At 41.2% G+C, this 24492-nt stretch overlaps 1 protein-coding gene across 1 annotated transcript in view; it reads left to right on the forward strand.

The window, feature by feature from the left end:
• Positions 1-24492, forward strand: part of LOC126292002 (tetratricopeptide repeat protein 27-like) — a 132700-nt gene that overhangs the window by 68584 nt on the left and 39624 nt on the right. The window contains exons 10-11 of the mRNA XM_049985786.1: positions 15147-15320; positions 21057-21209. Of these exons, the coding sequence (XP_049841743.1) occupies positions 15147-15320; positions 21057-21209 (327 nt within the window). The remainder of the gene's footprint in view (positions 1-15146; positions 15321-21056; positions 21210-24492) is intronic.

The raw sequence follows: 24492 nt of genomic DNA on the forward strand, positions 1-24492 counted from the left end.
TTGATAAAACTCCAGCACTATCACACACTTTTTAGCTAACGAGACAGAAAGCATGAAATGCTCTCGTTCTCACCTGGTATAGTATTCTAATTACAAACAAAACTTAAACACAGGGTAATTTTTCTGAGCAAGCTATGTGTGATGCAAAAGTGTACTGCAGGGATTTCACCACACTGGTGAATACTGAAGCCATTGAAGATATTAATTACAGTCAATTGTCTGGTAATCTCTCTACGTCTGGTATCGTAACAGTCTTGTTATTTCTTGGGCCAAATCCCTTAACTTGGCTCCTGATCAGTTATGTTTGGTTCATATTGTAATGGTACAGTGGCAAATGTAAAAATGCAGCATTTGCACGGTGTGCTCGATGCTGTGAAATTGATTCGGATGAGGTTTGATCCAGCAAACTATTTACTGTGACCCGTTATTGCAGTACTACACTAGCATTTCTGCTACTGATGCATGTACAACAGTGATTGTATCAACTGCATCTGATACAGTCCCTTGACAAACTTCAAAGCTGATTACCTCTCTAAATTTATGACAAATATTAAAAACAACCTACATCTCGGCTCTTTCTGGCTGTGTTCCACACGCATGTTTCACTATGAAACAGGAAGCAGCCTCAGCTATTTTCATACTGCATATTAACAGTTCCCCCCCCCCCCCTGCCCCCAATGAACCATGGACCTTGTCGTTGGTGGGGAGGCTTGCGTGCCTCAGCGATACAGATAGCCGTACCGTAGGTACAACCACAACGGAGGGGTATCTGTTGAGAGGCCCGACAAACGTGTGGATCCTGAAGAGGGGCAGCAGCCTTTTCAGTAGTTGCAAGGGCAACAGTCTGGATGATTGGCTGCTATGGCCTTGTAAGAATAACCGAACCAGCCTTGCTGTGCTGGTACTGCGAACGGCTGAAAGCAAGGGGAAACTACGGCCATAATTTTTCCCGAGGGCATGCAGCTTTACTGTATGATTAAATGATGATGGTGTCCTCTTGGGTAAAATATTCCGGAGGTAAAATAGTCCCCCATTCGGATCTCCGGGCGGGGACTACTCAAGAGGATGCCGTTATCAGGAGAAAGAAAACTGGAGTTCTACAGATCGGAGCGTGGAATGTCAGATCCCTTAATCGGGCAGGTAGGTTAGAAAATTTAAAAAGGGAAATGGATAGGTTAAAGTTAGATATAGTGGGAATCAGTGAAGTTCGGTGGCAGGAGGAACAAGACTTCTGGTCTGGTGACTACAGGGTTATAAACACAAATTCAAATAGGGGTAATGGAGGAGTAGGTTTAATAATGAATAGGAAAATAGGAATGCGGGTAAGCTACTACAAACAGCATAGTGAACGCATTATTGTGGCCAAGATAGATACGAAGCCCACACCTACTACAGTAGTACAAGTTTATATGCCAACTAGCTCTGCAGATGACGAAGAAATTGAAGAAATGTATGATGAAATAAAAGAAATTATTCAGATAGTGAAGGGAGACGAAAATTTAATAGTCATGGGTGACTGGAATTCGTCAGTAGGAAAAGGGAGAGAAGGAAACGCAGTAGGTGAATATGGATTGGGGCTGAGAAATGAAAGAGGAAGCCGTCTGGTAGAATTTTGCACAGAGCCCAACTTAATCATAGCTAACACTTGGTTTCAGAATCATGAAAGGAGGTTGTATACGTGGAAGAACCCTAGAGATACGAAAAGGTATCAGATAGATTATATAATGGTAAGACAGAGATTTAGGAACCAGGTTTTAAATTGTAAGACATTTCCAGGGGCAGATGTGGACTCTGACCACAATCTATTGGTTATGAACTGTAGATTAAAACTGAAGAAACTGCAAAAAGGTGGGAATTTAAGGAGATGGGATCTGGATAAACTGAAAGAACCAGAGGTTGTACAGAGTTTCAGGGAGAGCATAAGGGAACAATTGACAGGAATGGGGGAAAGAAATACGGTAGAAGAAGAATGGGTAGCTTTGAGGGATGAAGTAGGGAAGGCAGCAGAGGATCAAGTAGGTAAAAAGACGAGGGCTAGTAGAAATCCTTGGGTAACAGAAGAAATATTGAATTCAATTGATGAAAGGAGAAAACGTAAAAATGCAGTAAATGAAGCAGGCAAAAAGGAATACAAACGTCTCAAAAATGAGATCGACAGGAAGTGCAAAATGGCTAAGCAGGGATGGCTAGAGAACAAATGCAAGGATGGGCTAGAGAACAAATGCAAGGATGTAGAGGTTTATCTCACTAAGGTAAGATAGATACTGCCTACAAGAAAATTAAAGAGACCTTTGGAGATAAGAGAACCACTTGTATGAACATCAAGAGCTCAGATGGAAACCCAGTTCTAAGCAAAGAAGGGAAAGCAGAAAGGTGGGAAGAGTATATAGAGGGTCTATACAAGGGCGATGTACTTGAGGACAATATTATGGAAATGGAAGAGGATGTAGATGAAGATGAAATGGGAGCTACGATACTGCGTGAAGAGTTTGACAGATCACTGAAAGACCTGAGTCGAAACACGGCCCCGGAGTAGACAACATTCCATTGGAACTACTGACGGCCTTGGGAGAGCCAGTCCTGACAAAACTCTACCATCTAGTGAGCAAGATGTTTGAAACAGGCGAAATGCCCTCAGACTTCAAGAAGAATATAATAATTCCAATCCCAAAGAAAGCAGGTGTTGACATATGTGAAAATTACCGAACAATCAGTTTAATAAGCCACAGCTGCAAAATACTAACACGAATTCTTTACTGACGAATGGAAAAACTAGTAGAAGCCGACCTCGGGGAAGATCAGTTTGGATTCCGTAGAAATACTGGAAAACGTGAGGCAACACTGACCTTACGACTTATCTTAGAAGAAAGATTTTAGGAAAGGCGAACCTACGTTTCTAGCATTTGTAGACTTAGAGAAAGCTTTTGACAATGTTGACTGCAATACTCTTTCAAATTCTGAAGGTGGCAGGGGTAAAATACAGGGAGCGAAAGGCTGTTTACAATTTGGACAGAAACCAGATGGCAGTTATAAGAGTCGAGGGACATGAAAGGGAAGCAGTGGTTGGGAAGGGAGTGAGACAGGGTTGTAGTCTCTCTCCGATGTTATTCAATCTGTATATTGATCAAGCAGTAAAGGAAACAAAAGAAAAGTTCGGAGTAGGCATTAAAAACCCATGGAGAAGAAATAAAAACTTTGAGGTTCGCCGATGACATTGTAATTCTGTCAGAGACAGCAAAGGACTTGGAAGAGCAGTTGAATGGAATGGACAGTGTCTTGAGAGGAGGATATAAGATGAACATCAACAAAAGCAAAACGAGAATAATGGAATGTAGTCGAATTAAGTCGGGTAATGCTGAGGGAATTAGATTAGGAAATGAGACACTGTAGTAAAGGAGTTTTGCTATTTGGGGAGCAAAATAACTGATGATGGTCGAAGTAGAGAGGATATAAAATGTAGACTGGCAATGGCAAGGAAAACATTTCTGAAGAAGAGAAATTTGTTAACATCAAGTATAGATTTAAGTGTCAGGAAGTCTTTTCTGAAAGTATTTGTATGGAGTGTAGCCATGTATGGAAGTGTAACATGGACGATAAATAGTTTAGACAAGAAGAGAATAGAAGCTTTCGAAATGTGGTGCTGCAGAAGAATGCTGAAGATTAGATGGGTAGATCGCATTACTAATGAAGTATTGAATAGGATTGGGGAGAAGAGAAGTTTGTGGCACAACTTGACCAGAAGAAGGGATCTGTTGGTAGGACATGTTCTGAGGCATCAAGGGATCACCAATTTAGTATTGGAGGGCAGCGTGGAGGGTAAAAATCGTAGAGGGAGACCAAGAGATGAATACACTAAGCAGATTCAGAAGGATGTAGGTTGCAGTAGGTACTGGGAGATGAAGAAGCTTGCACAGGATAGAGTAGCATGGAGAGCTGCATCAAACCAGTCTCAGGGCTGAAAACAACAACAACAACAACAACATTAACAGTGCGACAATCGGAACACAACAGTGCAGAGGCTGTGCCATACATGATTTTTGAAATGAAAACTACACAACTAAAGAGTGATTAAGAATAACATTGATGGTTGCTAATACAATTGAATAGCTTAAAGTTTCATTTAACGTAACTTAGTAGTAATATATCTTGTACATAAGTAGGCCCTACTTCAAACAGCACAACAACATCAGTGTATGTGTGCTATTGCGTTTGTACATTCACCGTGTTTGTGTTTATTTACATCGGGTTTATTCCTATGATGCTGTGCGGTTTAAGGTGCCTTGCCACAGTTCACGCTGCTCCACCCGTCTGGTGTTGAGTGTCCTCACTCGGGCATGGGTGTGTCTCTTGTCCGTAGTATAAGTTAGTTTAAATTGGATTAAGCAGTGTTTAAGCCTAGGGACTGATTATCTCAGCAGTTTGGTTCCACAGGAACTTACCAAAAATTTCTCACGATGAGCGGATTAGAGATGCTACCTTGATACATTTTACTGGTGCACCCAAGCTGCCGGATTCAGGCATGTGCAGAATGCCTGGATCTAGGAGGGGGGTGGCAAACTGGGGTATTTGTCCCAGGTGGCAATTTTGGGGGGAGGGGGCGCGCAAAATTCATATTCTTGAGGAATATGAATGTATCGTAAGTTTATTTTTGAATGCGTGCATAGTGTGTGTGATGTCTTTGTCAGGGGAATGCTTGTAGCATCTAGAAATAAACTTTCCTGCAGGAAAAAGGGGCTATACGAGCTGAGAGGAGTTAAGCCGAACAGATGACTGCCAACCGCTGTCTGATTATGTGGGTGATTGGGTTTGTGAATGATCAGTGTTGTTAAAATTACTAGCGTACTCCGTAGATTACCTCAGTGGAAATAAACGACTATTAGGAGTAACAGGTAAGAAAGATTTTGTATTATCTTCTCGATGTGTCCAAGAAAATGAAATTTTGACAGAAAAGTTTTGGCCATATCGCTATACTAGTGAGGGCTAGTTGTACAGTCCCAGCTAGCAGCCGCTTAAGCTCTAGTCTGGAAGTAGCATGGAGAACGCGTTGTACAAACATGTAACAATGCCTAACAGGAGAATAATTGCGGGATAACTAAACCAGTGATTCTGGCAGGGCTAGTGAAGTTAACAGGCAAATAAGTTTTCACATTGGCAGGAATAGTTACAGTATTAGTGATGACAAGATTGTTTGTTATTAGAATGAAGGAGGGGGGGAAGAAGCAGGGACATTGTACAAATTATGGAAGAATGTGACAATTCCTAATTTATATAAAAAAAAAAAATTTACTACTACCTTTCAATCTCATGCTTGAGAAACTGGAGCATATGAATGAAAAGTGAAACTGTTTGCTTGTACTAAACCTAATAAGCATTTGATATTGGTACTTCATTAATTATATTCTATCATGTTATAAAAATGACCATTTGTGCCAAAAACAGTCTTGTTTATTTGGTGTGTGTTACGTTATTGGCTAATAGGCAATAAAGGGTACAAATTTTCTGAAGAGTTCTTGTTCTCCCGATTACAAATAATCCTGCTAAGCATTAATTACGAGCTTGCCTTCTTTAAAACAGACGATGTCAAACCGGCTGACTGGAAGCAGGAGAGACACCACAGCACATTTTTAATTTCCCCTGTCTTTAATGTAGTTTGACGGCTTCTGTTACAAAATATACACATTTCAATTCCACAGAGCTAAATACAAGAACATGCGATAGCAGAATGCTGTGTGAAGAGGTGTGGCACTGCACTTTGGCACACTTAAGACCCAGTAACATTTCTTCGAAAACATGTGTTATATCTATCAGACTCTTCAGAAGGATAAATGCTAAAAAATGAAAATTTGAGTTTTTGAAAATTTCTGAAAATTTGATTTTTTAAAAAAATTTGATGTCCAATCTCATACGCTTGAGTGGGCACATATGACATTATGCCATAATAAAGAACCAAACATGAGATAATACAGTACTGGTACTCAAAGAAAATTTACATCCCAAAAACCACACTGAAAAGCTTAATATCAAGTTGAGGCCTACTTTGTTGGGAATCTGTACATACAAATGTGCACATTCAGGTATGATCCATGAAAAATTGGATGATGTCTTGTTCCTTTTATGATGTAATGTAAGATCTTTTAATGTTTTACATGTACGAACATACAGGCCTCCTATGTCATCGTAGCTGTGAAAATGTGGTAGTGCCCATCGTCTGGCTCTCTCTGGCGACTGCTGAAATGAACCTATTTCTAACAGGTCGCACGAAAATATTGCGAATGGTGGTTTGAAAAGTGTTCCTTTCAAAGTAAATTTCCTTTTACTCAATTTCAACTATGTGTGAGAATGTATGATGAATTTCTTAAATCACAGAGTGTTTGACTCTCATTTAAAAATCAACTCTTTGAAGATGAGGCATTTGGAAGAATTTCGTGCCGAGATCATCAGACATTTATGTGATTATTAAAGATTTTACTGGCACATTTGAGTGCTATATCTTAAAGTGTAATACGTGCAGAAAAGATCAACAGTGTATGTGAAAGCTTCTCTTGGTGCATATTGACCTTCGAGACTAATATTATATGTGAAAGTGTTACTTTTCCTGTAGCAACACTATGTATATTAATTTAAACCATTAACTTCACTGTTTGTGTGTGCACGTTACTTAACAATGATGTTTATGTTGGCCGACTACATCACGTGTCCTATGTTCTGAATATCCACTGTCATCAGCTGGAGAGATCACGTGACATGAGCTATGACTGGCTTACAAAAGTGCATCGCAATCTCAATTTCAAAACTTCAGAAACTAACATGTGGCATTTGGTGGAATTCAAATTTATACTTCTGATGCTGAGCCGCGATAGGCACAATTAAAAAGATTCACATAATCATAGCTTTCGGCCATTAAGGCCTTTGTCAGCAGTACACACACACACACACACACACACACACACACACACACACACACACACACACACACACACACACCTGCAGTCTCAGAGAGCTGAAACTACACTATCTTTCCAGTTTAGCTCTCTGAGACGGCAAATGTGTGTGTGTGTGTGTGTGTACTGCTGACAAAGGCCTTAATGGCCGAAAGCTATGATTGTGTGAATCTTTTTATTGTGCCTATCGTGGCTCAGCATCTCCGCTATACGGTGAGTAGCAACTTTCCTTCTCTCGTATTATTACATTCCAGTTTGGATTATCCATTGTTTCAATTTATACTTCTGTAATTTGGAAATATGCAGCGTACATGTTGATGCATATGAAAGATCTTCACAAAATGTGTTTTCTTTTTCCCTGAATTTCGTTTTATAAAGTGCAGGGAAATTGTATGCCCGTGTATAAAACCATAACCATTCCAAGGATTGATAAGTTTTACAGTTCTGAGGGAAAAATATGCTGTCACTTAACGTGGTAAAAGTGTGTTTCACTCGGGAGAAAGTATTTTTAAGTGGGAAAAATCGAGAATTTTTTTTCCTTGTCCGTGTATACATCCTGAGATATCTGCTTACAGAATGAAGTGATACTTGTTATGGCATGATGACCAACATCAATATGATATTGTTGCCTTTTGTGCTGCATATAATGACCATAATGGTGAAGTGAGCAATGAAAGTGGTGTTTCAGGGGAAGAATTAATGCTTCATGTGGAGGCAGTGCCACAGCTGGAAAAACTAATGGTTTACCTATAACATCAGCCAGTGACAAATCCAGCCAAACTGTCTACACCATTGTGCTGTTCTCCATTGTCTCACGTGACTAAAACAAAGTAAATTGAACTCGAGTTGAGCACTTAAATGCAAGTATAGACAAAAGTACCTATGGAGTTTAAGCGACAAAAAAGTATTTCTTGTTAGTGCCAAAATAAAAGGTTTGTATATTGTAGTACATATGAAGAGTTTTTGCTTTCGGTAGAGTATATCCAGATTTTTCGTGATGCAGATTGCCACGTAGTCATGGTAAATGAGGGTCTTGTTTAAAGCCAAACAAGAGGTCCCCCGAGGACAAGAAACATCCCCTCCTCCTCCATGTCCCCAGTTTTCTGGCTATTCGGATACAATGTGCCACAACTTCCTCTCCTTTGCCAACCTCTTCGCCTCTTATCAACACTTACACACAATGACCACATTTACATGTTGGAGGTATTCAAGCCTCTACAGTTTTCGCCCCCTACAGCTTCTTCTAATGCACTGTGCAAGTTATCCCTCGATGTTGTTACGTATGTCCTGTAATCCCCCTCACACACACACACACACACACACACACACACACACACACACACACACACACACTGGCTAGCCACTGTTTTCCACATATTTCTTTCCTCACTGATTCTCCAGTGGACAAATTAACTTTCCATCTGCTCCATTTTTTTAAACACTTTTCTTTTCTACAACATCGCTAATTACTCATTTCTCATCCCGTCTTTTCAAATTCTCAGTCCTCAGTTCGCTTCCGTGCAATGTTGTGCACCAAATGTATATTTCTTTACTTGTACTAGTCACTCTTGTATCTTCTTGCTTTATCCAGCATACTTTATTTTGCTTCCTAGCTAGCAGAATTCCTTCACTTCTGCTACGTGGTCCTCAGTTTTAATGTAAGGAATTGTTTCTGCTACTTCTCATTACTATTGTCTATCTTTGGTTTATTCTCGAACCAAATTCTATACTCGTGAGACAGTCCATCCCATTCAACAGGCTCTGTAACCCGTTCTCACTGTCGCCAAGGATAATGATGTCATCAGCGACCCTTATCATTGTTATAACTTTTAACTCCACTCCTGAACATTGCTTCTTCCATGTACAGTTCGAACAATCGAGCAGAATATCTGCATCCCTGACTTACACCCCTTTTAATACGATCACTTTGTTCTTTGGCTTCAATTTGTATTGTTTCCTTTTGGTTATTGTACATGTTGTATAGTACCCGTTTTTCCTTGTAGTTCATACCCATTGGTTTTTTCTGGACTGAGAGATCCTATGCAAATGTGTTGGTTTTTCTTAAGTCTTGCGTTCATTATCAGTGACAATGTGAGAACTGTCTCTCTAGTGTCATTACCTTTTTAGAAGCTAAACTAATTGTCATGTGACAGGTCCTCAATTTTCCACACGTGCCAACTCTCCCGATTTAAGCGGGAGCCTCCCGATTTTTCCTTCTTCCTCCCGACCGTGAAGACCAATCTCCTGATTTTCAGAGCTGTTTAAATACTTTCGTTGCTGTTGTTGTTGTCTTCAGTCCTGAGACTGGTTTGATGCAGCTCTCGATGCTACACTATCCTGTGCAAGCTTCTTCATCTCCCAGTACCTACTGCAACCTACATCCTTCTGAATCTGCTTAGTGTATTCATCTCTTGGTCTCCCTCTACGATTTTTACCCTCCACGCTGCCCTCCAATACTAAATTGGTGTTCCCTTGATGCTTCAGAACATGTCCTACCGACCGATCCCTTCTTCTGGTCAAGTTTTGCCACAAACTTCTCTTCTCCCCAATCCTATTCAATACTTCCTCATTAGTAATGCGATCTACCCATCTAATCTTCAGCATTCTTCTGTATCACCACATTTCGAAAGCTTCTATTCTCTTCTTGTCCAAACTATTTATCGTCCATGTTTCACTTCCATACATGGCTACACTCCATACAAATACTTTCAGAAATGACTTCCTGACACTTAAATTTATACTCGATGTTAACAAATTTCTCTTCTTCAGAAATGTTTTCCTTGCTATTGCCAGTCTACATTTTATATCCTCTCTACTTCGACCATCATCAGTTATTTTGCTCTCCAAATAGCAAAACTCCATTACTACTTTAAGTGTCTCATTTCCTAATCTAATTCCCTCGGCATCACCCGACTTAATTCGACTACATTCCATTATCCTCGTTTTGCTTTTGCTGATGTTCATCTTATATCCTCCTCTCGAGACACTGTCCATTCCATTCAACTGCTCTTCCAAGTCCTTTGCTGTCTCTGACAGAATTACAATGTCATCGGCGAACCTCAAAGTTTTTATTTCTTCTCCATGGATTTTAATACCTACTCCAAATTTTTCTTTTGTTTCCTTTACTGCTTGGTCAATATACAGATTGAATAACATCGGGGAGAGGCTGCAACCCTGTCTTACTCCCTTCCCAACCACTGCTTCCCTTTCATGTCCCTTGACTCTTATAACTGCCATCTGGTTTCTGTCCAAATTGTAAATAGCCTTTTGCTCCCTATATTTTACCCCTGCCACCTTCAGAATTTGAAAAAGAGTATTCCAGTCAACATTGTCAAAAGCTTTCTATAAGTCTACAAATGCTAGAAACGTAGGTTTGCCCTTCCTTAATCTAGCTTCTAAGATAAGTCGTAGGGTCAGTCTTGCCTCACGTGTTCCAACATTTCTACGGAATCCAAACTGATCTTCCGCTAGGTCGGCTTCTACTAGTTTTTCTCCATTCGTCTGTAAAAAGAATTCGTGTTAGTATTTTGCAGCTGTGGCTTATTAAACTGATTGTTCGGTAATTTTCACATCTGTCAACACCTGCTTTCTTTGGGATTGGAATTATTATATTCTTCTTGGAGTCTGAGGGTGTTTTGCCTGTTTCATACACCTTGCTCACCAGATGGTAGAGTTTTGTCAGGATTGGCTCTCCCAAGGCCGTCAGTAGTTCCAGTGGAATGTTGTCTACTCCAGGGGCCTTGTTTCAACTCAGGTCTTTCAGTGCTCTGTCAAACTCTTCACGCAGTATCGTATCTCCCATTTCATCTTCATCTAAATCCTCTTCCATTTCCATAATATTGTCGTGAAGTACATCGCCCTTGTATAGACCCTCTATATACTCCTTCCACCTTTCTGCTTTCCCGTCTTTGCTTAGAACTGGGTTTCCATCTGAGCTCTTGATGTTCATACAAGTGGTTCTCTTATCTCCAAAGGTCTCTTTAATTTTCCTGTAGGCAGTATCTATCTTACCCTTAGTGAGATAAGCCTCTACATCCTTACATTTGTTCTCTAGCCATCCCTGCTTAGCCATTTTGCACTTCCTATCGATCTCATTTTTGAGACTTTGTATTCCATTTTGCCTGCTTCAATTATTGGATTTTTATATTTTCTCCTTTCCTCAATTAAATTCAATATTTCTTCTGTTACCCAAGGATTTCTACTAGCCCTCGTCTTTTTACCTACTTGATCCTCTGCTGCCTTCCCTACTTCATCCCTCAAAGCTACCCATTCTTCTTCTACTGTATTTATTTCCCCCATTTCTGTCAGTTGTTTCCTTATTCTCTCCCTGAAACTCTGTACAACCTCTGGTTCTTTCAGTTTATCCAGGTCCCATCTCCTTAAATTCCCACCTTTTGCAGTTTCTTCAGTTTTAATCTACAGTTCATAACCAATAGATTGTGGTCAGAGTCCACATCTGCCCCTGGAAATGTCTTACAACTTAAAACCTGCTTCCTCAATCTCTGTCTTGCCATTATGTAATCTATCTGATACCTTTTAGTACCTCCAGGGTTCTTCCATGTATACAACCTCCTTTCATGATTCTGAAACCAAGTGTTAGCTATGATTAAGTTGGGCTCTGAGCAAAATTCTACCAGACGGCTTCCTCTTTCATTTCTTAGCCCCAATCCATATTCACCTACTACGTTTCCTTCTCTCCCTTTTTCTACACTCGAATTCCAGTCACCCATGACTATCAAATTTTCGTCTCCCTTCACTATCTGAATAATTTCTTTTATTTCATCATACATTTCTTCAATTTCTTCGTCATCTGCAGAGCTAGTTGGCATATAAACTTGTACTACTGTAGTAGGTGTGGGCATCGTATCTATCTTGGCCACAATAATGCGTTCACTATGCTGTTTGTAGTAGCTTACCCGCATTCCTATTTTCCTATTCATTTTTAAACCTACTCCTGCATTACCTCTATTTGATTTTGTGTTTATAACCCTGTAGTCACCTGATAGGAAGTGTTGTTCCTCCTGCCACCGAACTTCACTAATTCCCACTATTTCTAACTTTAACCTATCCATTTCCCTTTTTAAATTTTCTAACCTACCTGCCCGATTAAGGGATCTGACATTCCACGCTCTGATCCGTAGAACACCAGTTTTCTTTCTCCTGATAACTGCATCTTTTTGAGTAGTCCCCGCCCGGAGACTATACTTTCGTTATTATTTGAAAATCCTGCACCTTCATGAAATTCCAAATTGTCTACTCTCTTTGCCTAATTTAAAAGGGGATGCCACTGGAGCTAATATTGCTGATCTTCTACTTTCAGCTTTATGGGAATTCTGTATTCCATCAAAAAACTGTCTGGCTTTTGGTGCTGATAATGCTCCTGTAATGGTAGGGCTAAAAAGGGTGTGGCAGGATGTTTGAAGCAAGAAATTGCTAACTTAATTGCTGTAGGCTGTTCTTGTCATCTAATTAATCTTGCTGCTGAGAAGGGGGCGGCATGTTTGCCTTGAAACGGTGACAAAAATATTATTGACATGTTTTATTATTTGGAAAGGAGTGCAAAGAGGAAATAAAAATTTGTAAAGTTTCAAACTTTACATGACACAGAAATGAGGAAAATTCTGAAACTTGTGCCTACATGATGGTTATCATTGAAAAGATGTTTATATAGGATTTTGGAGCAGTGGGACTCTTCGGTTAGTTTGTTCAAGAGTGAAATTGTAAGTAAGGGTTTTGAAGTGGAAATTTTGAAGAATTATAAAATTCCAAAACACACTCAAAATGTTGATGTGTCTACTTCATATCACAAGTCCAAGCACTGTGAGAAGATTTCACCACACTCCTCACTTAAAATAATAACCCAATTATCAGTTTTACAGAAAACCGTTGACACTGTGGACTAAGCTTTATCATGAGAGGAATGACTGTTCATGTTTATGTCATCAAATTTACTTACATCTTTATGCCTTTTCCTTTCAAGCTTTATGCCTATCTTTGAGAGCCCAAATGTGGTTCTTCAGTCAAGTGCCCCACATATCCACTTATTGAAGTCAATTTTGGAGGAACTATTGAAGAATGTGATGGCAAGATTTGTGAGACCACTCATTATTAAAACCTTCAGCTCTCTTATTGATGAAGATTATCACACCCCAGCAAATCAAAAGGATGATTGTGGTTTGATGATAGGGTATTCTACATTTGATTTGGTGACCACTTTGAAGCCTGAGGAAAAGTCTGTAAGAAAATGTTACTTATCATGTGATTACATGATACACAAATTTCCACTCAAAGATGAAGTTTTGATGCATGCAGAAGTTGCAAATATTTCTACAATTGGCAAAGCACCATTTTCCAGCCTTAGATTTTTCATAAATAGATTTCCTAATATTCTGACTAGCGAAAGTGAACACTTAGATACAGAAGTTGATATTCTCCACACTCAGTTCTGTAACTTTCAGCTGGAAGAAACCAACGTGGCAGCGGAGAGAATTGATGTTCAGTGGGTGTTGGTAGGTGAGATGAAATCGGCTGATGGGGTTCTTCATTATGTAAACTTGTAAAGGTGATGCTGGCTATTTTGTCAATTCCACATAGTAATGCAGAATGTGAGAGAATTTTTAGCACAGTTACAAAGACCAAAACTCAGTTCAGGTCCATGCTTTCAGAAACATCCTTGGAGAAATTTTTAATTTTAAAATCAATTCAAGAAGGCAAATGCCTTGATTAGTAATTTAGTTCAGAGTTTTTGAAGAAGGCTAAGTCAGCTACGGGTGTGCTGAATAAGTAACTACCCTAATCAGACAAATTCAGACTGATAAACTATTCAGATTATTTGCTAAACCTAACATGTACAAATTGTATAAAATTGATTTAAATTTGGGAAAGATGTCTTACAGAAGATGCCATGCAAATATGGGTTGCATTATGAAATGAAAATGTGTGATAATTTAACAGTGATTTATTCATGCAAAAACTGTGCTAATGTCAAAACAGAAATCTACTATACGTTAATTTGTTTCCTCGGATCGTAATTTCGAACTATAATTGTCTCGAGAGTGCTTCACTTGAATTTGTGAATCCAAAGAAACCTGCAGAGCTCATCATTCACGTTGTTCAGCATGTTGAATGATAAATTATACAGTCCGAATGCTCAGCTATGTCCATTATTTAGTATTTACATGTAAATAATAAACTGAGTTGTTACAGGTATTGAATTATTGCAACTTTAGTCATCAGGGATGTGTTATAATTACAATAGTACACCGCTAAAATACTCCTGATTTTTCACTTTTGAAAGTTGGCATGTCTAATGTTCTCTTCCATCCCTCGGTATTTATTCTTGACAGGAATTCAGATGTCAAGCAGTTAACGTAAGTGTACATTAGATTGTACACATTTACTAGAAAAATTATTTGGTTGCCATTTCCAACTGATTAATTCAGAAATTCCAAAAGATTGTTATCTATTTTTTTGCCTCGTTTGATCACAAATATTTCGAAGCTCTGTCAGACGTCTTACATATTGATCCTATTTCTTCATCTGTCGTTTCATCGGCCTTTTGTTCTCTTAGTGTTCACACTTTTGCTTTTAATTTCATCAAAACTTGTTTTGAATTTTTTGTCAGCTGTATCTTTGTTTCTGACAATCGTCGCTTTTCAGTTTTTCAACATGTTAATGGCACTTTCTATATGAAACAGAGAGAATGAGGAAAGAAAGCAATGAGACGGGTGGGAATTCTTGACTACCAGCCCCACAGGGCACTGTGGTAATGCAATGACGAAAGCTGAACAGAGTACAAATGTACATCATTCCTCAGTACATATGTATCTCACATCTTGACATATTGATGCTTACTGACGTCTAGGCACGGGTTACTGAGAGACTGGCAAGCTGCCACTTGCCATTCACTTAGAACTCCTGGAATGATGTATTAGTGTCTCTCATCTGATCTCAGTTCGACTCGACGCCAATTTGAATTCAGAATTGCTATTCGTGCAAGAGGTGGCAGCTCTTTGTACTAAATTTTGCACCCTGTAAACCCAATTGTACTCTATATACACTCAATAAGTAAAATTCTGTTGTCTGCTAATCCTCCTGGTGTCGCACTTTTATTGCCGAGTGGTGTTTTTACTTTGTTACTGGACATTTTGTAATAGCAATCGGTCTTTGCCTCTGACGCTACATTCGGGGACTTCCATTTTACAGGCTGCCGAGATAGTGAGGCACGAGCTGCAGAAGAAGGAGACGGTGAAGCTGTGGTGCCTGCTCGGGGACTCGACAGACGACCCGGTGTACTACGAGAGGGCGTGGGAGCTGTCGGGACGGCGCAGCGCGCGTGCCCAGCGCCACTGGGGGCTGTTCTACTTCAACCGCAAGCAGGTAGGGCATGGCCTTTCACCAAAAACTATTTATCGCCTTCGTCTTTCCAGCTGATACAGATCAGTGTGGCAATACTGTAAGGGAACATTTATTTTAGAGCACCTTAGCCCGCAACTTATCGTACCCCCATCAAAAGTGGGACCGTGTGTGAAAGCAGCCATGTCATATACCAACTCTGCTCCAGTCGTTGCACAGCTTTTCATATTGGTATGATTACCAATCAACTGTCTATTAGTGTAAATGGCCACTGTCAAACTGTGGCCAAGAGTCCAACAGTATTTGCCCCATCTTTCGTATCACCTCCTCCCAGTTCACATCCCCTGACTCTCATTGTATGCTGCTCCCTGAAAACACATCCATAAGCCTTTTCTCCTCTCTGCTCCTCTTCTTTTTGTATCCCTTCCTCCTCTGTACCCCTCCCTCCTCCCGCTCCACCTCCCTCCCACTCCCCCTCCCTTCCACTCCACCATCCTCCCTCCCCACCTCCCTCTCTCCTTCCCCCTCCCCCTCCCAATGCTCCAACTTGCATCCTTGCCCTGCTGCCTTCTGTACCCGGATCAAAGTAATAAAGTGATTGACAGTGAAATCGCAGTTGAACCTGGAGTTTGGCGATGTTGTCGGATCACCGACATGTACGCGCGCAGTATGGATATAGCAGCAACAGGTGTAAGGTTCCATACTGCCTTCTCATGCCGCCTTTTAATACGCATTATTGAGTTTGTTTTACAGGATCATAATATCCTTGTGGCTTAACAAACACACTTTTGTGTATAAAATAATACTGCATTCCAATTATATGTTATCACAACAGAATCAACAGGAAGTGCACTGTCTTTTACAGTAATCAGAATTAATCATTTTCAGGTGTCAGATTCGATACAAAAGGGGTGTTAAAATGGATCTGAATCGTTCATGTAAATACATTAACAACATTAAAATTATATAAATAGCTTGAGTACTTGCCAGTTACTGTAGTATGCATGCAGAGTGGCATATCTGTGCAGAGGAGTATTCCTTAATAATGAAGTGAGATTTATTATACAGATGCAGTAAACAGAGTTCAGTCAAAAATATGACACAGCACACAAATAAAGACGAATCAAGATAAAGGCTATGTGCCATTTAGTTCAGATCACTTTCTTCCTTGACACTATCGTTATCTGAGTTCTGGTCCATGGACAAGTCTCTGGAATCACCTTACGATATAATTGTATTTTCAGCATTATGTTCTAAGCTAACTTTGCTCTTCCTTGCTTCCATAATAACCATTTCTGTGTGGCATACAACATTATTTCACTTCCCTGGCATTATTTCTGCCACTGCTTTCACTAACAATCTTTGAATATCTGCTACTGTGTAGCTTTTGTTATTTGTTGCCATGCAATGTTTAATCTGCTCCCAAATCATTTCAATGTTGTTGAAATGGCAGTGGTATGGTGGAAGCCTAAGAACCCCGTGGCCACATTCATTAGCTACCTCATCCAAAACGTACATGCTATGTCTATAAGTTCCACCTTACATAAATTGTACTGAATTTTAATGTTGTGCAGTTTCAACCATTCAACAATGTCAATCTCATCCGTTGTCATCGTTGGAGCTTTATTTTTAATAATTAAATGGTATTGGGCATTGTCCATCACAATGACAGATGGCCAGTTTAATTTTTGCAGTAGGTGCCCCTTGAACCATTTAAGAAAACTATTGTGATTCATCTCCTTGTGGTAGTCATGTTTTCCTCAATTTGTAAACAAGGAGACAGTTGGGCCCTTTCTCACCAGAACAGCAGAACTTCCACATTTGCTGTCGTCTGTCCAATCTTTCTGGCAGAATGGCTGGCATGAATCCATGTTTTGACAAACCACAAAATGTTTTCAAATGGCACTTCAACATTTATTAAAAATCGGCAATGACATGCTGTGCTTTCACCTCTCTCTCCATTATAATTTTGCGTCCATTAAAGTTTTTGTACCGAAAACCGAGGGCCCTGACAACCATTAAGAAAGTTGTTCTGCTGACACTGAATAACTTTGCCTCAGAAAAAGTAACGAACAGCTTTTTTGTTGTCGGATGTTCTTTTGTCTCGTAATATCCATATATGTGGTGACGAACAGCGTCTTATTGTGACGAAGACCATCTTGTCGATAAGAGTCCAAGTTTGTTAATCGTGATTGTCGTATTTTTACCAGGTGTTCGCAGTTTGGGTGAACTGTATTCTTCCCATTCTGCACAGTATTTCTTCTTACAAATTTTAATGACAATATATAATGAATCTTCAAAGCAACTGCAGTTCTTTTGGCTACCATCATTATAGGCAGTAGAGTTGCACCATTTTGTGTCTCCTCCTCCAAATATTCGTGCACCGAGCACACAAACTCAGTTTATGTCCATGCAAAACTGAACAGATCGCTGAACTTTCCATTTGGCTTCCACATTTTTTTGCACACTTCCAATACAGGCTTCAGACATTCTGTTGCACAAAATAAACTTGCCACAGAGAAACAAAATAGATAACAATACAGACCGCAACTGTTTACGTTAGCGGCCACAGGCGTCGTCTGGGGCTAGCTGTAGCCGCTACCTGCAGTAACAGAGAGATTTGACAACGATTGGCTGTTGCTGTGGTAAAAGCCCTGTGACAACAATTGGCCGGTCTGTGGTAACAGCTCTGTGATCACCTAAACGTCAATCATTTTGTTATTCTGATCCGGGTATAGTCCCTGCATGCTCTGCCAGGCAGCAGTCTTCTTTCCCTCCACTCGCAACCAGCTATCCCTCCCTGTTTCATGTCTCTTTCCAAATTGCTGCTTTTGTTCAACATAGCAGTTGCGTCTGGGCAGATAGCAGTCTCGTGTGTGTGTGTGTGTGTGTGTGTGTGTGTGTGTGTGTGTGTGTGTGTGTGTTTTCCTTTCTTTTATGAAGAAGGCTTTGGCCAAAAGCTCATTGTGTAACAGTCTTTTTGTTGTGCCTGTGTGCAACTCAGTGTGTCTTTATGATTAGTTACCATCTATCTTTTCATAACTATTGATATTCCAATGTGGACTTACCATTATATGATTTTAGAGAAGACTCTGGCACTATTCAAAGTAATGGTAGTGTTCATGAATATGACACTAGGAACAAAAATAGTACGCAATTAGATGTATATATACTGCTCAGTCTTGCACAGGAAGAAGTGAAATGTACAACCATAAAAATAAACTGCTGGAGGGGGTGGGGGAATAGTACACCGATTTTGATCCAATGGTGACATATCCACCTGGGAAGTAGTAAGTGGACTGGTAATGATTATAATGTCATCCACCAACAGACAGTGTAGTGGCATAGTTAGCTGTGCACCACCTGTGTGTCCTCTTAACAGGGAGTACTAACAGCAATAAGGGTCAGTGTGGTCCAGATGAATGAAGCAAGCAGGCCACCATGCTACTGGGACACTCTCATGTCTCCTACAGCCAACTTTGCGAGTCTGAAAATGCTGTGGTGTTCAGCGATGGAAGCAGATTCTGCCTGCACATGAGTGATGGTTGTTTGCACATATGATGTATGCTAGTGAATATTGTCTCGTAGAGCACATTCATCCAAGACACAGTGGCCCTCTCCAAGTCTTATGGTCTGGGGTGCAATAAGCTACAACTCTCATTCACCTTTAGTGTTTCCTGCTGGTATTGCCACTAGATGAATCCAAAACTGCTCCAGCATTTTTATTCAAGCAGCTTTTCGTTTATGTATGAAGATAGTAACTGTTCCCGAAAGAACAGATACTATTGACGACCGTGCAGCTTCTCTAGAATAAATGGTAATTAATCGAAACCCTCAGCTGCCGACAGGTGTTGTTGATTTACCTCAATGAGGACAGCTGAAAATGTGTGCCCCGACTGGGACTCGAACCCGGGATCTCCTGCTTACATGACAGACGCTCTATCCATCTGAGCCACGGAGGACACAGATGAATAGTGCAACTGGTAGGGGGCCACGTTTTCATCTGTCCCCATTGAGGTACATGAACAACACCTGTCGGCAGCTGAGGGTTTCAATTAATTATCAGCTTTTCGTTTGGTCTCACTAGGTTGAGTGGACCCCATTCCAGACCTCCCTACCTCAGACAGACAAAGTGGTATCGGGTATCGAACCCAGGTCTTCCTGCATTTTATCTTATTCATAAGCCTACTGACAAAGTCCACATCATGATGAGTTATTGTGAACATGATATATGGAACATGCAAAAATAGTGAAAACACTGTGCCAGTTGAGTGCTAAACACCCCAACTACATGGTAGGTAGATATACTTGGATTGAAAAACATTGTGAATGACATTTTGCACCGAGTGGTAGGGGTGGCCTATTGTAGCTCTTTCTCGAGTGCCACATGCTGTTTTACCTGTTTGCAGTTACGAGCAGAGCCATGTAAAATGTGGCTGGCTGTGCATTGGCAACGTTGTCCTCGATGCTGCAGTCTTTTAGTCACAAAATTATTTTATCCGCGGTACGGCTTTGTTCCTTCCACTGTTTGTAATCTCAGATGGTGGTGTGCCACATACTGATCTCGTGCCTCATCAACCTGCAAACTGAGTGTACATGTAGTAGCAGATATTAAAGGAAGTGTAATTGACAATTCAGGATTTGCACAAAGGCTAGTTATATGCTAACATTGTTCTACACCGTAACAAAAACAAGCCGGCTTATTGGAATGGTTTTACTTTGGCTTGCATGCTGCAACGTAGTCTCATTCTGATTATCATTGGTCCTCTGGATCAAATGATTCTTTCAAGGATAATTTTTTCATGGGAAGGCTGATGTTGGGAGGGGGAAATGGCTTCTACCTTTCTTAATGGTCTAACAGTAAAAAATACAAACTTGGACTGCAGAACCCACTTTGTCACGATTGATATTCAAATTCACCTAATGTAGTGTTATAAGGTATTTAGTTGTAAAATAAAACAGCATCTTCCAGTAGTCTATGCTAGAATGGAACTTGCATTCTGCAGCAATGTATGTATTGTTTCGGAACTTTGTGACAGTTTAAAAGTTTTTGTTGGCCCAGGAAAGTTTTTGTTCACACACAACCCACAAGGAGAGAGAAAAAAGAAAATACACCTTAAGAATGTCAGCTTGTTTTCACATTTTCCACTGTGGAGATGTCCATAATTGTAAAATTGACTTTTTCCATATCATATCAGGGGAACACTATTATGGTCTACAAATGTACAATTAACTAATGCAAGTCACTGACTATGCTACCTGGGAACATATCTCAACCCAACCTTACAGCTTCAGTTGGACCAGTAGATCTTGATAGCTTCCAAAGTTTTTCTTTATACCTTGCTGGACCTTCCTTTCTTTCGGGAAAGCTAATTCAGAAAGATATGTTGAAGGCTTCCATTGAAGTTTGAGAATCAGAAGGGATCTGCCGGCCAAATTGAAGCTGCGAGGACGGGTCGTGGGTCGTGCCGAGATCGCTCAGGTGCCAAAGAGCCGCTTATGACGGGTGAGGTTCTGGGATCGAGGCACGGCAAACAGTTCTAAAATACCAGAAAGTTTCAAGACAGATACTCATCATGCATCATCTACACCATTATCCTCTTTATACTTAAGATTTTATTGTTGAACATGTGCATCATTGCCAGACACTCTCGTGTACTTAACTTTATTGCACCAATCTTCCTTGGCATGCTACTACTTACAACAAAAAAGATGTTCAACTGCAGGTATTGCAATGAAATTGTGTGTTTTATGTTTCAGTATGACAAGGCCATTCAACATCTCTCAAAGTCCCTCGAAATCAACAGCTTGCAGGCAGGTCTGTGGTCCAGGCTCGGTTTTGCCTGCCTCGAGGAAAGCCAGTGGGACATGTGTGCTACTGCTTACCGCCGCTACTGTGCCCTCGATAATGAGGTAGTTATTATGGCTGTGTCGTGTACCTGTGTACATAAAACCCAGAGTGCCACGTGACACCCAAATTGAAGCTTATCTCTATTTAGTACTGAAGTGGTACTGTTGAGTGCTGTAGCTAGATAATGAAGTGAGTGAGAATTGTTTAGTCCTGGGGCTTTGGTAAGTGCTTCATGATGCATCTGTTTCAGGTTCTTAGGCCAACAGCTGCTTCAGTGAAATCCAAGAGCGTGTGCACAATCTCTCTCTCTCTCTCTCTCTCTCTCTCTCTCTCTCTCTCTCTCTCTCACACACACACACACACACACACACACACACACACACACACACACACACACACACACACGCGCGTTTTGTTAAGTAATAGCTTAATCTCATTGGGTTTTGAACACTGAATCCACATCTTACCACAGTCACATTCTGTCCCATAGTTTTCTCATAGGGCGACTTAACTACAAAGTAGAAAGGTAGCAAAACACATAATTGGAATGAAAAGTAATTTAATTTTTTCGATGTGGACATTTGTTTGTGTTTTAACCTTTAATCACCAATAATTGCGTGGATATTCAAACACACTCACTTAGAAACAATAGCTGGTTACATGATAACTCAGTATCTCTTATTCGACTGCCGTGCCGTGAAATGCGGCCGGCGCCGTACGTAGCTTGGTGGCGCTCCCGCGCTCAGCCGAGTTGCGGAGCGCCTCTATTGCCGTTTGCACGTACTGTCGTGGCGGCACTGTTAAATGTCGTGCCACTGTCACAACACTTTTCCCCTCTTGGAAAAAAAAGAAAAAAAAAGGAAAACACAGACATCCATGGCCTCTCGTGAGGCCCCGACAAGATCCCGCAGAGAGACACGAGAGTATTGTCAAAAATGTCCGGGACTGAAGCTCATACGTGGAACGTGCCTCCTGGACGAGATGATGGGTGAAAACTCCGGAGCAGCATCCATAGGTAACATGGACCTGGGGGTGTGCTCCAGCGAGATGGGTCCCGGAGAAGGCGGCGTTGTGACTGGGGCCGGTTCCAGCGTACTCGGAAACGGTAGCGACGTCAGCTGCATCAACACGTACGCTAGATCGCCAACAGCGACAGGACTGGCTTCTCGGGCTGGTGGAGGCGAAGGAAGGGGCGGTGGCACCGGCGTGGCCATCACTCGTGGGCGCATCTGGTCATAATGGCGAACAACCGTGCTGTCGTCCGTGCGTATTTCACAAAGCCGGCGGCCGCAAAGGGCCTTGACCATCCCTGGAATCCATTTAGGGCGAGATCCATACCGTCGTGCCCACACATCAGCGCCCACCGAGTACTTTCCCGCACTAGGGGGCACAGCACAATACTGCAAAGCCAGTGTCCACTTGCATGCGAATGTCTTTATCCAAAACACGAACAGTAACAAACAACTTATTTGTTTGAGAAAGCACACAGTTAACATCCATGTCCAATGCCTCATCCTCGTCGACAGGAACTTTAGGGGACTGACACACAGAAGCAATGTGGCCTTTTTTCCTACATGCATTACACTTGGCCCAATGTTTTGGACACAGTCCTGTCATGCTGTACGAAACAACATGGACAAGAAGGAAGTGCGGAACGAACCTGCTTCTGTGGTTGCTGTTGTCGCTGCGAATGTTGCGGCCCAACGCGACGTTGTTTACGCGAGTGAACCGCCACCACATCTTCGTTCTCCTGTGAAACAGCCAAATTGTCCGTGTCGAAAGTTGACTGTACAGCGCCTACATCACACCACGCGTCTGTTTGCACACCAGCAGTGTGAGACACTTCGAAGGATTGAGCGATGCTTAGAACTTCCGACAACGACGGGTTTGGCAGTTGTAGGGCACGTTGCCGAACTTCTTTATCAGGAGCAAGCCGTAGAATAGCATCCCTAACCATTGAATCAGCATAAACCTCATGATGAGTGTCCGTGACAAACTGACATTTCCTACTCAGACCGTGTAGTTCCGCCGCCCAAGCCCGGTAAGATTGATGGGGCTGTTTACGACACCGGTAGTGTGCCACGCGGGCGGCAACAATGTGGGTGTTTTTTCGGTAATAGTTAGACAATAAGTCACACATTTCTTGGAAGGACAGAGAGGCAGGTTCCCACAGAGGGGCTAACTGAGATAGCATCTGATAGATCCGTGGGGAAATCCAAGATATAAATAATGACTTACACATAGGAGCCTCGACAACGCCGAAAGCCAAGAAGTATTGCCGCAAACGCTTCTCATAATCCTTCCAGTCTTCAGCGGCCTCGTCGTAAGGAGGGAATGGAGGCGGAGAAGAGGAAGACAGACGATGAGTAAGCGACGTCGACAACGTTTGAATAGCAGCCGTCAGCTGTGTTTGTTGTTCAATGAGTGCTTGCATAAGCTGTTCCATGTCTGCCCCATCACGAACACACAAATCCACAACGCAGTGAAAATATCCGACCTCGTCGTCAAAAAGTGTTATAATCTTTAATCACCAATAATAGCGTGGATGTTCAAACACAATCACTTAGAAACAATAGCTGGTTATATGATAACAACTCAGTATCTGTTATTCGACTGCCGCGCCGTGACATGAGGCCGGCGCCATTCGTAGCTAGTTGGCACTCCCACGCTTAGACGAGCTGCGGAGCGCCTCTATCGCCGTTTGCACATACTGTCGTGGCGGCCCTGTTAAATGTCATGGCACTGTCACAACAGTTTGTTTAATAGTTGTGCAAATGTGGTGGTGTACTGTGTAATACTACTAACATTTCTTACACTAAAACACAATTATTATTCAGCTAGAAATAATATGACACATAATAACGTATTGCTGAGGACATATTTTATAGTATCAAAGGATGGCACAGTATTATTTTTCTGGATACTCTGTCACAGAACAGAAGCGGTTCTTAAACAAGTAATGTTTTACTGATAATCTGTATTTAACCTTATCTGCTATTATTTGTATGTATCTGAGTAACAGCATTACACAGTTTGATTCTAGGATGAAGTGTGCCTTTTTTGGAATAGTGCTGTATTTGCCTGCTGAACATACACATCATCCATCTATCTTGTATAGAAACTGTGCTCAGATTGACAGTGTGAGATCTGACGATCACTACTGTTCAGTTTTTCTTTTACAGTAATTACATTTTGTAATACCTGTTTCCAGGGAAGGGGTAGACATTTATTTTCTGTGAGTAATCACCTGCATGATGTTCTTTTGTCTCCTTATTTTTTTCCTACAGTCTGAAAGATTTCTTGCTTCCTCCACAGATTCACCAGAATTCTACCCCAGGTTTCAAA

Source organism: Schistocerca gregaria, chromosome 9, assembly GCF_023897955.1.
Source record: "Schistocerca gregaria isolate iqSchGreg1 chromosome 9, iqSchGreg1.2, whole genome shotgun sequence".
Classification (NCBI taxonomy): Eukaryota; Metazoa; Arthropoda; class Insecta; order Orthoptera; family Acrididae; genus Schistocerca; species Schistocerca gregaria.